This window comes from Sus scrofa, chromosome 4, assembly GCF_054392235.1.
Source record: "Sus scrofa isolate SSC_HxYL_T2T_F1_AM1 chromosome 4, Sscrofa_HxYL_maternal_Yorkshire_Landrace_v2.0, whole genome shotgun sequence".
Lineage (NCBI taxonomy): Eukaryota > Metazoa > Chordata > Mammalia > Artiodactyla > Suidae > Sus > Sus scrofa.
Window position 1 is genome coordinate 112550242 of NC_139386.1, and position 16536 is coordinate 112566777.

Here is a 16536-nt window from a genome sequence, read left to right on the forward strand (position 1 = left end):
TCACATGAAAAGCTGAGGTAAGAGTGTCGCCAAAAGAGAAAACGGTGCACAAAGACCTTGAGGCAGACGCTCCAGGAAAAGCAAGGAGGCCACTGGGGCTAGAGCACAGAAAGGGAGGGGACAGTGACGGGAATGAGGCTGGAGAGTTAGGCAGGGAGGCCAGGCCATGCAGGTGCTTTATACACTAAGCGAAGAACTTGAATTGTTGTCTTCCTTTGTGTATAGGGAAGACACTGGAAGGCTGAGAACAGAGGAATGATGTGAACGCTACTGGATTGATACCTTCTCAGGTATAATGTAAGTTGGCTCATGAGACCTGAACTTATATTCAAATTCCACGACTTACCTGAGGCAAGATACTGAATGTCTCTAAGATCTTAGTTTCTATTTCTGGAAAATGGGATTAAGAATGCTACCTCAAAAAAAAAATGTTTAAATAGTTTTTAGCATCGTGCCTGGCCACAGATCCCACAGAATTCACATGAGTTCCTTTCACTCTTATTTCTTTTGCCTCTTTCCACCCTTCATATGCTAATGAACCCTGCCACACCTAATGGAGTATTTAGCCTGTATTCTCTCCACAAGTGTATGGATAGATATATACCAAAATATCAACAGCAGCTGTCTTGGGAGCACTGGGGGTTTGAAGGTCTTTAGCTCTCCCTTGGTTTATCTTCTAATTGTCTACCATGATCATACAATTTTAATGCAAAATTTTTTTTAATTTTTATTTGACTCTCCCACCTCCCCGCAATATTTATGCAAAGCACTGTGAAGGATACCAAGATATTAGGAGATATTTTAATAAATGTTGATGTGAAAAGCACTATAAATATAACTTAGATTTAAAATAACCAAAAGCAACTAAAACTTCTCAGTAAAAAAGTTGCATTCGATGGAGTTCCCATTGCGGTGCAGCAGAAACGAATCCAACTGGGAACCATGAGGTTGCGAGTTCGATCCCTGGCCTTGCTCAGTGGGGTTAAGGATCCGGCGTTGCCGTGAGGTATGGACACGGTTCGGATCTGGCATTGCTGTGGCTGTGGTGTAGGCCGGTGGCTGTGGCTCCAATTGGACCCCTAGCCTGGGACCCTCCATGTGCCATGGGTACACCCCCCCCCAAAAAAAAAGTTATATTAGAGTTCTTACATAAATAGCTTGTTCAAACCAACTCCCAAATTACCAAATGACTCTCTGAAGAATGAAACTACAATACTGCTTTCACCCACTATTGAAATTGTATTTTTTTTTTTTTTTTTTTTTTGGTCTTTTGTTGTTGTTGTTGCCATTTCTTGGGCCGCTCCTGCGGCATATGGAGGTTCCCAGGCTAGGGGTCGAATCGGAGCTGTAGCCACTGGCCTACGCCAGAGCCACAGCAACACGGGATCCGAGCCGCGTCTGCAACCTACACCACAGCTCACGGCAACGCCGGATCGTTAACCCACTGAGCAAGGGCAGGGACCGAACCCGAAACCTCATGGTTCCTAGTCGGATTCGTTAACCACTGCGCCATGAGAGGAACTCCCTGAAATTGTATTTTAAAATGAGTTCTCTGTTGTTGTTGTTTTTTGTCTTTTTAGGGCCGCACCCTCAGCACACAGAGGTTCCCAGGCTAGGGGTCTAATCAGAGCTATAGCTGCCAGCCTATGCCAGAGCCACAGCAACACTAGATCTGAGCCACGTCTGCGACCTGCACCACAGCTCATGGCAACACCAGATCCTTAACCCACTGAGTGAGGCCAGGGATTGAACCCGAAGTCTCATGGTTCCTAGTTGGATTCGTTTCTGCTGTGCCAAGACGGAAACTCCAAAATGAGTTCTCTTAACAAGAGTTAAAACTTTCTTGCTGGCCTTCAGATTACCACAACCAAAAAAAAAAGGTAATACTGGTATGCAGTTAGTTGTGCCTTTTCAAGTTAAACTAAGCCTCCAGAGAAATAACTTAAAATATCTCAAGACCAAAACAAAACAAAAAAAAACCTACCTAAAGAGACAAAAGACCTGTACTCTGAAAACTATATGACTCTGATAAAAGAAATCAAAGACGACACAAACAAATGGAAAGATATAGCACACTCTTGGATTAGAAGAATGAATATTGTCAACATGACTATACTACCCAAGGCAATCTACAGACTCAGTGCAATCCCTATCAGATTACCAATGGCATTTTTCACAGAACTAGAACAAAATATTTTACAGTTTGTTTGGAAGCACAGAAGACCCAGAATAGCCAAAGCCATCCTGAGAAAGAAAAATGGAGCTGGAGGAATCACACTCCCTGACTTCAGACCATACTAAAAGCTACCATCATCAAAACAGTATGGTACTGGCACAGAAACAGAAATATAGATCAGTGGAAGAGGATAGAAAGCCCAGAATTAAACCCACACACCTACAGTCAACTAATCTGTGACAAAGGAGGCAAGAGTATACAATGGAAAAAAGACAGTCCCTTCAATAATTGGTCTTGGGAAAAATTGGACAGCTACAAGTAATAGAATGAAATTAGAACACTCCCTAACACCATACACAAAAATAAACTCAAAGTGCATTAAAGACCTAAATATAAGACCAGACACTATAAAACTCTTAGAGGAAAACATAGGCCGAACACTCCCTGATATCAACCACAGCAATTATCTTCTCAGATCCACCTTCTAGAGTAATAACAATAAAAACAAAAATAAACATATGGGACCTAATTAAAAGTTTCTGCACAGCCAGGGAAACCCTAAACAAAATGAAAAGAAAACCCATAGAATGGGAGAAAATATTTGCAAATGAAGCAATTGACAAGGGATTAATCTCCAAAATTTACAAACATCTCCTAAAGCTCAATACCAAAAAACAAACAACCCCATCAAAAAAAAAAAAAAAGGGCACAAGATCAAAACAGACAATTCTCCAAAGAAGACATACACATGGCCAAAAAACACATGAAAAAATGTTCAACATCACTAATTATTAGAGAAATGCAAATCAAACTACTACGAGGTACCACCTTACACCAGCCAGAATGGCCATGATCAAAAAGTCTACAAATGATAAATTCTGGAGAGGGTGTGGAGAAAAGGGAACCCTATTACACTGCTGGTGGGAATGTAAATTGGTGCAACCACCTTGGAAAACAGTATGGAGATTCCTCAAAAGACTAAAAACAGAATTACCTTTTTGATCCAGCAATCCCACTCCTGGGCATCTATCCAAAGAAAACCATGACTCGAAAAGCTACCTGTATCCCAATATTTACTGCAGCCCTATATACAATAGCCAAGACATGGAAGCAACAGAGGAGTGGAAAAGAAGATGTGGCACATAAACACAATGGAATATTGCTCAGCCATAATAAGGAATGAAATAATGGCATTTGCAGCAACGTGGATGGACCTAAAACTCTGTCATGCTGAGTGAAGATAGCCAAGACACAAACAGTAGCTATCACTTATACGTGGAATCTAAAAAGTGGATACAATGAACTTACTTGCACAATAGAAACTGACTCACAGACTTTGGAAAACTTATGGTTACCAAAGGAGACGGTCTGGGGGGTGGGGGAAAAGATGGGCTGGGGTTTGGGATGGAAAATTAGGTTGTGATGATGGCTGTACAACCATAAATATAATAAAATTCACTGATGTTTAAAAAAAAAAAAAAAGCCACTTTAAAAATCCAACAGAAAATAACTAAAGATGATCTCCATAACATCTTAACTTTTTTTATTATTTTAGTAATTCACCTTTTATTATATGCCATGATCTGTGTGGAGCATCTTCGCAAAACCCTCAAAAGCTTTCTAATGCATTTGGGGGGAAAATCCTAATTCTCCAAGGCCTGTTCAGCCCTACGTGATCAGCCCTGCTTAACTCTCTGACCTCATTTGCTACCACTCCTCCCCTTGCTCTTGCCTTCCTGCCACACCAGTGTCTTTGTTGTTCTTTAAGGACAAAAAGCAAACTCCTACCTCAGGGCCTTTTCACTTGCTCTCTCCCTGTGCCTGGAATGCCTTTCCCCCAGTATTCAATGGTTCACCATTTCATCTCACTAAGATCCTGGCTCAAAGGCTGTTTTCTTCAGAAAAGCCATCCCTCACTACTTCAAGACAGCAGTCCCTGTCACTCAGTACACCTCTGACCCAGCTTCTTCTTCAGAACATATCTTACCCAATGAGATACTATAGACCTACTAGTTTACGATTTAACTTCCTTATAGAATTTATTGTAATACACTATATGACAGACCTTGTCTTGTTCACTGATGCATTTTTAGTATCTAGAACAGTACCTTACAGAGCAGATGACAATAAATATTTCTCAAATTAACAAATTACCTCATTTTAGCCTCACATATCCCCAAGGGCAGTACTATTCCTATTTTGAGAAGGGAAACGGAGTCTTAGGCTAAATACACAGCTGTAAAGAACGGAGCAATACTCTAAACCTGGGCATTCTGAACTCACATACTTCCAATGCATCTCAAATTATATGTGGAGATGGGTTTTTTAATTCTCCATCTGCTGTATATCAATACTTCTATAAAATTCAACAAAAGCATTACAGTAACGTCAAATTGTCCTAAAAGTTTCTAAATGCTTATTCTGAGTTTCTACCCTTATCTCGTCATGAATCAGTTCTGGTCCAGAGACCTTCCTTTGAGGAGCCTTCAGGCGAAGCAGGATAAGTTGATACAGCCCCTTGATTTTAACCACTACCTAAATATTCAAATCGCCAGAGTTTAAAATTAACAGCAATGCTCAACTAACCACCCCTCTCCCTGAGAAATTTCTCCTGGGAAATAAGAACAATTTTTTTTAAAAAAATCATGAATGAAAAAAGGTTAAAATGTATAATTTTCTATTATAACTATTCAACAGTTTTGGAACATTTTGGTAGTTTGAACAAACAGATGAGAGACACCCTCTCTGACAATTAAACTTAAAATGCTAGATCATCTCCAAAAAATTACATAATACCTTAATTGTAACCAACCCCCAAGAGACCACATGTCTCTAATAGTCCAAACAAGGACAGGGGAATAAAAAAGGAACAGCAGGGTAGACCTAAAGCATAAGAAGTGGTGCCAACGTCCCTTTAACTATAAGCATCAGGAACAGAGAATAAAACAGAAGGTCTTGGTGCCATCTACTCTGGGCTTTTCCATGCTGTGTTATTTTAAAATTACATTCAGCCACTAAAATAACCAAATGTTAACACTTTCTTTTTTCCTGCCTGAATTGTGTGCTTTGGGAAACATGTGGGTCACATTCATCACATTTTAAGCACAACAAACATGGATAATGATCTAACTGGTGACAAAAAGGACTTAAGTTACGTACAGTTCTTTCAAGCGAGTCTGAGAAAAAGCATTTTCTTGGATAGACGTTATAGCATTGTTGTTTAAATCTCTGAAATGAAGAGAAATGAAACATTACCAATCACCATTTCTGTAATTAAGTCATATAAACACTTTAAATGATCATGAAAACCACTGCTAATAGCAAAGAGATTTATATACTGAGCAAAACGGATACAAAATACTTACAGATGCTCAAGGGATTCAAGACCAATGAATGCTTTCTTTGTAATTGATTTAATCTGATTTCCTTGTAAGATTCTGAAATACAAACAGACCTTTCTAATAAAGTTCTCTGCTAAACAAAACTAAATTCATTAAAACAAGCATTTACCTATAAAAAGTGAAAAGAAACCTAATATACATTTTTAAGAAATCTGCAGGAATTCCTGCTATGGCACAGTCGGTTAAGGATCTAGCATTGTCTCTGAAGTGGCTCTGGTCACTGTTTAGGCTTGAGTTCGATCCCCAGCTCAAGCAGTAGCTTAAGGATCTGGCATTGCCACAGCTATGGCCTAAGTCGCAGCTGTGGCTTAGATTCGATTCCTGGCCTGGGAACTTCCGTACACTGCAGGTGCGCACAAACACACAAAAAGTTGTGAACCTTTATTATTAACCAATGTAAAGCACAGAATAAAGGCTTCTATTAGGATGTTGGCATTTGGAGTTCCTGTCGTGGCTCAGCGGTTAACAAACCTGACTAGTGTCCATGAGGATATGGGTTCATTCCCTGGCCTCCTTCAATGGGTTAAGGATCCAGCATTGCTGTGAGCTGTGGTGTAGGCTGCAGACATGGCTCGGATACCCCGTTGCCGTGGTTGTGGCAGAGGCCGGCAGCTGTAGCTCTGATTCGAACCCTAGACCGGGAACCTCCATATGCCACAGATGCGGCCCTAAAAAGACAAAAGACAAAAAAATTTAAAAAGATGTTGGCGCTCCATGAGGTACCTGTAAACAACTATCCTGACCACAGATACACTCATAGTTTTCCTTATGAAAAACTGGCTTGAATTCTAAGTTTCTCCTTTCTTAGTAAAAGATCAAAAGGTCAAAGAAATTCAAAAAAATGTGAAGCCTTGGACAAATTCTCATGGGAGAAGATCTAAAAATCTTACTTAAGAGAATCCGCTCTTGCTAGTTAAATTACCCATAAATCTCACATGATTAAGCGGATTACTGGTTCAGTTCAGGTTTCTCAGTGCATTTCTTTCACATAAATCAAAATTCTAGTTCCATAAATAACTTCTAAGTGACCATAGGAATATGCTTTCAGAGAAAGTGCCCCACCACAAAAAAAAAGAAAAAAGAAAAAAAAGAAAAACCCCAAAACAAAAATTTTAATAAACAACAAGGCTTCTTCCTTTAGTGGCTGAGTCAGAAGGCTCAGACTTTCTAGCCATAGCAAACAGACACAATCCAATCACATTTACAAACTGGTTCTTGAAAATATACCTTCATAGACATACATAAATATTATAAATACATACAATTTAGTGAGACTTGTGAGTCCAGAAAAGGCTTCGCTAGCATCTTCTATGGCCCATGAAATTTCATTGTTTCTTAAGTTTCTACAAAAACATCAGAGATAGACAGGTTCTGTTAGTCAACATGACCATTACACCATTAGGTACCATCATGATACAGCAAGGCTAATTTTGATCTTCATTTTAAAGGTTAAGCTATTTATGATAAATACTGGACTCTTCTTTTTAAAGAATACAGGTAATAAGCATATAGAGACCAATTCTCATAAGCTAAGAATTAAGCCAAGCTTGATAAATAAATCAAGCAACCTGCTAAGAGTATTAATCTTCCCAGCTAAGAACCCATAACTGTGTTAGCATTATTAAACATTACAGTCAGGGTCCTACAAAAAGCAGGAAGATTTCAAAACGCAGGGGGTATATGGCTTACAAATCTGATTTTAGACTAACGGGAGTTCTGGGTGACCCAAGCCTTCCCCCAAGCCCTTAAACCTAAAACGGCTGACAAAAGTAATGTCAATACAGAGCTTCACAGCTCAAGAGCAATTAAACATGCCCCCCTGGGAAGGAGGAATGATCTACCCATGTGCTAAAGCGATCATTCTGTTTTCTTTAAAAGGAAAAGTATGGATCTTTTAAAATCCACTGTTCCATTCTCAGAGGAAACGTAATTGCACCACACCATAGTCTCATGGAAAAAATACCAGTTAAGGATGTTTAATCACTTTCGCTTCCTTAAGTCATCTCATAATAAAGCACAAAGCTTTCTGCTTTATAAGACATATGGAAAGTTACATGAATAACAGTAAGGAGATAGGAGATCACTCTTCCCATTTAGCTATGTCTTTACTTGAGGTGAAAGCTAACAAAGATCATTTTATTTTACTGAAGAATAAACACCAAAACAACTGATGGCTCAACGCTGCAGGATTTTGCCCTCTTCTCCAGAGAACAGCATAAAAAGAACTCACTCACCAAAGTGCGTGAGAAGTCTACCTACTCTGGCAAGAGCACTGGTCCAAAGCCAGAACATCTCAGATCTGTTCCTAAGTCTTCCTTGTACATTAGACAATCATTTACTCCTGCAATTACTTTCCTAAACTTTAATGCTAAAAGTAATAATCAGTGGTATACTGCAAGGACCATGCATGGCCAACACGCTACAGCTGCATCTAATATAAATTCCTGAGTTTGCACAGATCTAATTTCACCTCTGATAATGTAGAAAAGAGAAAAAGAAAAAAAAGGAAATCACTTCTAATTTTTCAAGGCCAAATCTTGAAAAATTAGTTAAAAAAAAAGTTATTAAGTTAAAAAAAAAACACCAAACACACCTGTAAGTGCACAAACACCTTCACAAAATTATCATGCATTCTTTGTCACTCATGGTTAGGTCCCAAAGTTGGAAACCTGTCCCTTTTCTGAGATGGGTTTATCAATTCTAAACCTGACGACCAAAAAGTCCCCTATTCAGGAACTTTAAGAAACTACAAATTCTACTAATCACTCTTTTTCTCTTATTCTGCTCTGTATTTGAGATTGTGGTATTTCACTAAAATATCTCTTCATTCAATTATATTCCATGAGCAAAGTAAAACATTCAACTTACAGAACCGTGGAATTTTAAAATTGCCTTTAGTAATCACCTAATCCTATGTGCATCCATTACTGGACAAAAAGACAAAAAAATAATATTAATAACACTGAGGAAAGGCTAAGTGATTCTGTTTATCTGGTAGCAAAGTAAAAAGTGTATGAGCTTTAGTATAAAACAGGCCTGGCTTCTAATCCTCAAACACTTAAAAAGTATGTGACTGTAAACAAACCCTTTTCATCTCTCTGAGCCTTGTTTCCTGATGTGGAAAAAAGCAATATCCCAGATTCTGAAAGTACCTAGCACACATCAGATCACTAATACATGTTATTTTTTCTGTCCAAAGTCATGCAGCAAATCAGTAATAGTGAACAGGTCTCCTGCCAGAGTTGCTCCCAACACACGTCGTGCATCTTTTTGAATGAGAAGTGGTGGTTCTGGTACACTACTAATTAGTTTGAGGTCAGAGGAATCAGAAAACGTACATTCTTGACACTAGCAACTGTGTTTTATTCCACAGTAACCAGCATAATAAAAGACGCTTTGTCGTTTAACTCACAATTAAAGTACAAACTGAAATGGCTAGAGATAAATAACACTTACATACAGGAGTAGAGAGAAACAAGATTGTCTTGCCCTAAGACACAGGACCGAAGAACTGCCAAATATTAACATACATAAATCTGTAGACTGAGAGCTGTTTTGTTTGCTTTACTACTTAAAAAAAAAAAAAAAAAAAATTAGCAAAAAACTTCAAACCAAAACAAAAAAGGACAGATGTACTTACAGTGTCTGAAGATTGGAAAGAAACCTAAATACGCCATCAGCAATGTGAGTGACTCTGTTGTCCCCTAAATTCAATCTCTCCAGTAAGCTCAGCCCCACAAAGGCAGATTCATCCAGGCGAGTCAACTGGTTATAGGACAAGTCACTAAAAACAGGAAACATGGAAGGTAAAGAATTCACCCTTTCAGTTCCACCTTCCTATTCTTATTCGACTTACGTGATAAATTTAAGGCTTTCAAACTTCTAATAAAGAGGGATATTAGAGCTCATTAATGGCCATGGGAATGACATTCAACCTGCTCTAGTCACACAGCCTCCACTTAAATGCCCCCCAACACTCACAGTTCAGACAGTCTTTGGCAGAACTCCCATGCATCAGGGCTGATTCTTTCAACAGCATTCTGGCTTACATAGAGCTGCTGTAACATTCGCAAGCCATACAACCACCCCTTGTTCACTTCCGTAAGGTTATTATGCTCCAGTTCCCTGAAGAATTAGAGAAAGAAAGGAGGAGATATGTTTCAGAATAAGGCACTGAAATGAGAAGATTCCAAAAATTTTCATTAAGTCTTGCTCAGAGAGGCACTGACCTTTGTTCAACCCAAGTGAGCAGACAAAGCCTATTCATAAATACACATTACTTAAGACTTAGTACAAGAAGGTAGTAAGACTGTCTAAGACAACAGATCTATAAAATCAACACAAGAAGTATAGTATACCTGTTCTGGATAAATTCTGATAATTTTCATCAGCCAAAGATTAAAGCAATATAAACCTTTTTTTTTTTTTAAGTTACTGTTTCCTAGTTTTTTGGGGTTTTTATTATTACTCTTTATTATCACATCTGTAGTTATATAATGATCATAACAATCCAATTTCACAGGATTTCCATCCCATAACCCAAGCACATCCTCCCACCCCACAAACTGTCTCCTCTGGAGACCATAAGGTTTTCAATGTCTGTGAGTCTGCATCTGTTCTGCAAAGAAGTTCCATCTGTCCTTTTTTCAGATTCCACATGTCAGTGAAAGCATTTGATGTTGGTGTCTCATTGTATGGCTGACTTCACTCAGCATGATAATTTCTAGGTCCATCCGTGTTGATAAAAATGCTGGTATTTCGTCCCTTTCAATGGCTGAGTAATATTCCATTGTGTATATGTACCACCTCTTCTTGATCTACTCCTCTGTCGATGGACATTTAGGTTGTTTCCATGTCTTGGCTATTGTAAATAGTGCTGCAATGAACATCGGAGTACATGTGTCTTTGCGAGTCATGGTTTTCTCTGGATAGATGCCCAGGCGTGGGATTGCTGGATCAAATGGTAGTTCTATGTTTAGTTTTCTGAGGAATCTCCATACTGTTTTCCACAGGGGTTGCACCAATTTACAACCCCACCAACAGTGTACTAGGGTTCCTTTTTCTCCACACCCTCTCCAGCACTTCTTGTTTGTAGACTTTTCGATGATGGCCATTCTGGTTGGTGTAAGGTGGTACCTCAGAGTGGTTTTAATTTGCATTTCTCTAATAATGAGTGATGTTGAACATCTTTTCATGTGTTTTTTGGCCATCTGTATGTCTTCTTTGGAGAACTGTCTATTTAGACCTTCTGCCCATTTTTTCAGGGGGTTGTTTGTCTTTTTGGTGTGGAGCTGCAGAAGGGGTTTATAAATTTTGGACATTAATCCCTTGTCAGTTGAATCAATTGCAAAGATGTTCTCCCATTCTGTGGGTTGTCTTTTCATTTTGTTTAGGGTTTCCTTTGCTGTGCAGAAACTTTTAAGTTTGATTAGGTCCCATTTATTTTTGTTTTTACTGTCATTACTCTAAGAGGTGGATCTGAGAAGGCATTGCTGTCGTTTATGTCAGAGAGTGTTTGGCCTATGTTTTCCTCTAAGAGTTTTATAGTGTCTGGTTTTATATCTAGGTCTTTAATCCATGGTGTTAGTGAGTGTTCTAATTTCATTCTTTTACGTGTGGCTGTCTGGTTTTCCCAGCACCACTTATTGAACAAGCTGTCCTTTCTCCATTGTATATTCTTGCCTCCTTTGTCATGGATTAGTTGGCTGTAATATAAACTTTTTAGATGAAATGTTCTTAAGAATTATGACAGAAGTTCTTGTTGTGGTGCAGTGCAAACAAATCTGACTAGGATCCATGAGGATGTGGGTTTGATCCCTGGCCTCTTTCAGTGGGTCAGGGATCCAGCACTGCCGTGAGCTGTCGTATAGGTTGAAGAAGCAGCTTGTATCCAGCGTTGCTGTGGCTGTGGTGTAGGCTGGCAGCTGGAGCTCCTATTCAACCCCTAGCCCAGGACTTCCATATGCTGTGGGTATGGCCCCAAAAAGCAAAAAAAAAGAAAAAACAATGATGACGAAAGTCATCACCAAAAAGTCTACAAATAATAAACACTGGAAAGGGTGTGGAGAAAAGGGAACCCTCTTACACTGTTGGCGGGAAATGTCACACTGGTCCAACCACTATGGAAAGCAGTACGGAGATTCCTCAAAAAATAAAAACAGAACTACCATAAGATCCAGCAATCCCACTCCTAGGCATCTATCTGGAGAAAATCATAATTCAAAAAGATACATGTGCCCCAATGTTCATTTTAGCACTATTTACAATAGTCAAGACATGGAGCAACCTAAATGTCCATCAATGGAGGAATGGATAAAGAAGATGTGGTACATTTATACAATGGAATATTGCTCAGCCATAAAAAAAGAATGAAACAATGCCATTTGCAGCAACATGAATGGACCTAGAAACTATCATACCAAGTAAAGTTAGTCAAACAATGAAAGACAAACATCATATGATATCACCTGTATGTGGAATCTTTTTTTAAAAAAAAAAGACACGAATGAAATTATTTACAGAACAGAATGAGACTCACAGGCTTTGAAAAACTTATGGTTACCAAAGGAAGCAGGTGAGGGGAGGGGTGGAAGGGAGGACTGGGGGTTTGGGATTGGCATATGCACACTGAGTATATGGAGTGACTGGCCAATGGGGACCTGCTTTAGCACAGAGAACTCATCCTGGTATCCTGCGATAATCTACATGGGGAAAAATCTGAGAGAGAATGGATATGCGAATATGTATGACTGGGTCACTTTGTTGTACAGCAGAAATTACCACAACCTTGTATATTAACCATACATCAATAAAACTTACCAAAAAAAAAGAATGATGACAAAAATTCCAGTTAGAGAACAAAACTTTAAAAGCTTTGTGTACAGTATTTATTCCACGATAGAGAAAGGAGGAAAAGCTAAAGTACTTGGGTGTAATTAAAGCAACTGCCCTAGCTGTTTGGCACTGAAAAGCCCAGACTCCTTTGCTAACAATCTTCTATTCTAGTTCATAGTACTTACAATTCTTCCATGTTATCCAAGCCAAAAAACGCTCCGTCCTTAAGTTTGCTAATTCCATTCCGCTGCATTTTCAAAGATCTCAAAGAGTCAAGCCCTTGGAACGTTAGCCCTTCCACAACTTTAATCCTGTTTCTTTTAAGTTCCCTTTAACGAAAATAGTTTTACCGTCAGAAAATCGGTTTGCTGATTTTCTCTAACAATAATATAAAGAAACAGACATTGTAAGAAAAAATTGATTTTCTTATCCATCTATTTAGTTACTCACAAGAACTGGAGGTGAGGTAGCTTGAAGATCTTGGGTGGAATCATGCTAATTCTGTTCCTGTTTAACTTCACCACTAGTAAGGAACTTGACAAGTTATCGAAGCAACCAGCCTCCAAGATGGTTATCCTATTATTACTCAAATTTCTAAAATGAACAAGATAACGACAAAAAAAATTTTAGTGAAACAAAGCATTCTATCACTAGAAGGCTGCCCCAAGTCTATGACTGAGTCTCAGCTCTACCATTTAGCAACTGTATACAACTTAACAAATCATTTAACTGCTGTCTCTTCAACTACAATGTAAGAATGATAACTACCTCATTTGGGTTAAAACAGTATGTGTGAATATGTTTTGTAAACTGTAAAATACTACCACACATGCTAAGTATCATCATCATTCTGGAGGGTAAGCCACTGTTTAACAAACCACTCCCATTTACCTGTTAGTAAAACACAATCCAGAGTTAAATCTCAAAAATTACCCTGGATACTTAATATTTTCTGAAAATAGTGTACTCTTTCCTTAAGGGCAGAAAAAAAAAAATCTAATAATTTTAACCTCGGTTTGTTTCACATAAGCATGGAAAAATCACAATAAATAACTGATATATCTGGGAAGTAAGTATCAGTGAATAATAAACATGTACTTTAAATCTAGTTTAAACTCTATTTTACTTACAGATATTTAAGCTGCATTCGAGGAAATGAAGATGTCTTGATTTCTGATATTATATTTGAGCTGAGATCTAAATTCTCAAGAGCAGGGTAAAACTGGAACACTTCTGCATTTATTTCTGGGATTATATTATGGACTCTACAAAACAAAGATTATACTGAAGCTACTGAAAGTGATCCACAAAAATGTTAACTAATTAGGATCGACAATAAGGATACCTAAAACAAAAACAAAAAAAAATTATGTACTACTCATAATTGAAGTAAAAGACCTGAAATCTTATGTACTTACAGTGAGAGCAGAGTAATATTAGAGGTTGATTCTCCAAAATATGGGATTTCTGTTAACTCATTATAATTCATTTTCCTAGATAGGGGGGAAAGATATGAAAGTTTAGTGAGGGAAATGTTACCTCTTGAGTTTTGGTTTCTGGGTAATATATATTCTTAAAGATAGGTGTCAAATGTGAAAAAAGCCTATTACCCAGAATGAGTTAAACTAAGTGTATTTTACTGAGAAATTAGAGATTTTAACAAAAAACCGTTTTCATGGCATAGATGAACAATTTGAGGGAGTTCCCGTTGTAGCTGAGGTTACAAACCCAGCTAGAATCCATGAGGACTCGGGTTCAATCACTGGCCTTGCTCAGTGGGTTAATGATCTGGGTGGCTGTGAGCTGCAGTGTAAGTCACAGATGCGGCTCTGATCCCGGGTTGCTGTGGTGGTAGCGAGTAGGCCGGCAGCTGCAGCTCTGATTCAACCCCTAGCTTGGGAACCTCCATTTGCTGCAAGTATGGCCCTAAAACAAAACAAAAAAAACAATTTGATACCAGTATTAGAAAGGTTAGGAAGTATTTTGCACATTAAGTATTTTTAATCCCAGCAAGGTCCTCTAAACACTTTTTTTCTTAGCCACAACCATGGCATGTGGAAGTTCCCCAGCCAGGGATCAAATCCGCCACAGGAGTTCCCGTCGTGGTGTAGTGGTTAACGAATCCTGCTAGGAACCATGAGGTTGCAGGTTCGATCCCTGGCCTTGCTCAGTGGGTTAAGAATCTGGCATTGCCGTGAGCTGTGGTGTAGACTGCAGACGCGGCTGGGATTAGAGCTCTAATCTGGGAACCTCCATGTGCCACAGGAGCGGCCCTAGAAAAGGCAAAAAGACAAAAAAAAAAAAAAAAAAAAGTCCATGTACTTCCCAATGAGCATTTTCAGGCCTTTCCTCAGGGCCTACTCTTCCAGCTAAAAAGCTTGTCCACTGTTCATTTAGTCCACAGCAGATGGGAGGAAGTCAATCAAGGCAGGGAAGGAGAGAAGGCAGAGATAATGAGAGTATGAGGTACCCCTTGTTAGAAAGAAATTCAAAAGAAAAATTCATCTGAGGATTGGGGGGGTGTTGGTACAGAGGTAGACAGGCCTCAATAGTTGTGTCTCTAGGAATACCACTATGCAACAACTGATAATTATAATACTTTAGAAAGCTATCTCCAGAAAATACATAATAATACGTCCCAGCACTAAAGGAAAACTTCAGTGAAGTAGAAAACTGAATTATATTAACTACCACATTCCAAATGATACTAAAAATAGTGTAGTTCATATAAATCTACTTAAGACATGAAGCTTCCACCTTAGACAAGTTGTAAAAAAAAAACTAAAAAAAAAACCAAAAAACAAAAAACAAAAAAAAAAGTTTACCCAATAGTTTCCCTGGCTAAAACTCTGGCCAAAGTTTCCAAAATATATTCACTCTGGGGGAAGAGAGAGTGTGGGATGAACTGGGAGTCTGGAGTTAATAGATGCCAACTATTGCATCTGGACTGGATGAGCAATGAGATCCTGCTGTATAGCACAGAAAACTATATCCAGTCACTTGCGATAGAATATGATGGAGGATAATGTAAAAAAAGAAAACATACATATATGAATGACTGGGTCACTTTGCTGTACAATAGAAATTGACATCACACCGTAAATCAATATAATGGAAAAATTAATAAATGAAAAAATAAAAATCATAAAATTAAAAAATAATCACAGGAGTTCCCGTCGTGGCGCAGTGGTTAACGAATCCGACTAGGAACCATGAGGTTGCGGGTTCGGTCCCTGCCCTTGCTCAGTGGGTTAACGATCCGGCGTTGCTGTGAGCTGTGGTGTAGGTTGCATACGTGGCTCGGATCCCACACTGTTGTGGCTCTGGCGTAGGCCGGTGGCTACAGCTCCGATTCGACCCCTAGCCTGGGAACCTCCATATGCCATGGAAGCAGCCCAAAGAAACAGCAAAAAGACAAAAATAAATAAAATAAATAAAATAAAATAAAATAAAATAAAATAAAATAAAATAAAATAAAATAAAATAAAAAATAATCACAAAATATACTCACTCTGAAGAGTGAGAAAATCTTACTTTAGAGCCCAAGGAAATAGAGCAGTCTTTCTACACAGTTTGCAATGTGAAATCACCAACCCAATGGCATGATACCCAGAGACTTTGTGACAGCAACAAAGCCAAAGACAAGGAGTTCCCATCGTGGCTCAGAGGAAACAAATCTGACTAGCATTCATGAGGAACGCAGGTTCGATCCCTGGCCTCACTAAGTGAGTTAAGGATCCAATGTTGCCTTGAGCTGCAGTAGGTCACAGACACGGCTAGGATCCAGCATTGCTGTGGCTGAGGCATGGGAAAGCAGCTATAGCTCAGATTCAACTCCTAGCCTGGGAATCTTCATATGCCGCATGCGCGGCCCTAAAAAGACAAAAAAAAAAAAAAAAAAAGAAGCCTCAAGTTTTATTTCCTTCAATTTTTTGACATTTCTGGATTGAACATCCTAAAATTCACAATTCATCAAATCAACTCAAGGAATTTAATGTAAATTTAAGTGAATAAAAATAACTTACACTTCCTGTAATGTTTGAGATTCCAAGCTGATGTTCCAATTAGACAACCGATTATGACTCAAATCCCTAAATGGAGGACAGAAGATCATACTTACTGTTA

At 38.7% G+C, this 16536-nt stretch overlaps 1 protein-coding gene and 1 long non-coding RNA gene across 17 annotated transcripts in view; one reads left to right on the forward strand and one right to left on the reverse strand.

Annotated features, from left to right (window-relative positions):
• Nucleotides 1–16536, reverse strand: part of LRIG2 (leucine rich repeats and immunoglobulin like domains 2) — a 108738-nt gene that overhangs the window by 19794 nt on the left and 72408 nt on the right. For all 16 annotated transcript variants that reach the window (XR_014844468.1, XR_014844464.1, XR_014844461.1 and 13 more), the window contains 10 exons: nucleotides 16437–16502; nucleotides 13830–13904; nucleotides 13542–13676; nucleotides 12862–13005; nucleotides 12597–12740; nucleotides 9559–9702; nucleotides 9218–9361; nucleotides 6840–6920; nucleotides 5542–5613; nucleotides 5336–5404 (listed from right to left, as the gene is read on the reverse strand). Coding sequence is in view for 7 of the 16 variants with exons in the window: in XM_021090735.2 (XP_020946394.1) it covers nucleotides 5336–5404; nucleotides 5542–5613; nucleotides 6840–6920; nucleotides 9218–9361; nucleotides 9559–9702; nucleotides 12597–12740; nucleotides 12862–13005; nucleotides 13542–13676; nucleotides 13830–13904; nucleotides 16437–16502 (1074 nt within the window). In the remaining 9 variants the exon portion in view is untranslated. The remainder of the gene's footprint in view (nucleotides 1–5335; nucleotides 5405–5541; nucleotides 5614–6839; nucleotides 6921–9217; nucleotides 9362–9558; nucleotides 9703–12596; nucleotides 12741–12861; nucleotides 13006–13541; nucleotides 13677–13829; nucleotides 13905–16436; nucleotides 16503–16536) is intronic.
• Nucleotides 715–3670, forward strand: LOC146404191 (uncharacterized). Its single transcript, XR_014844554.1, has 2 exons — nucleotides 715–947; nucleotides 1517–3670. It is a non-coding gene; the product is annotated as an uncharacterized LOC146404191 (long non-coding RNA).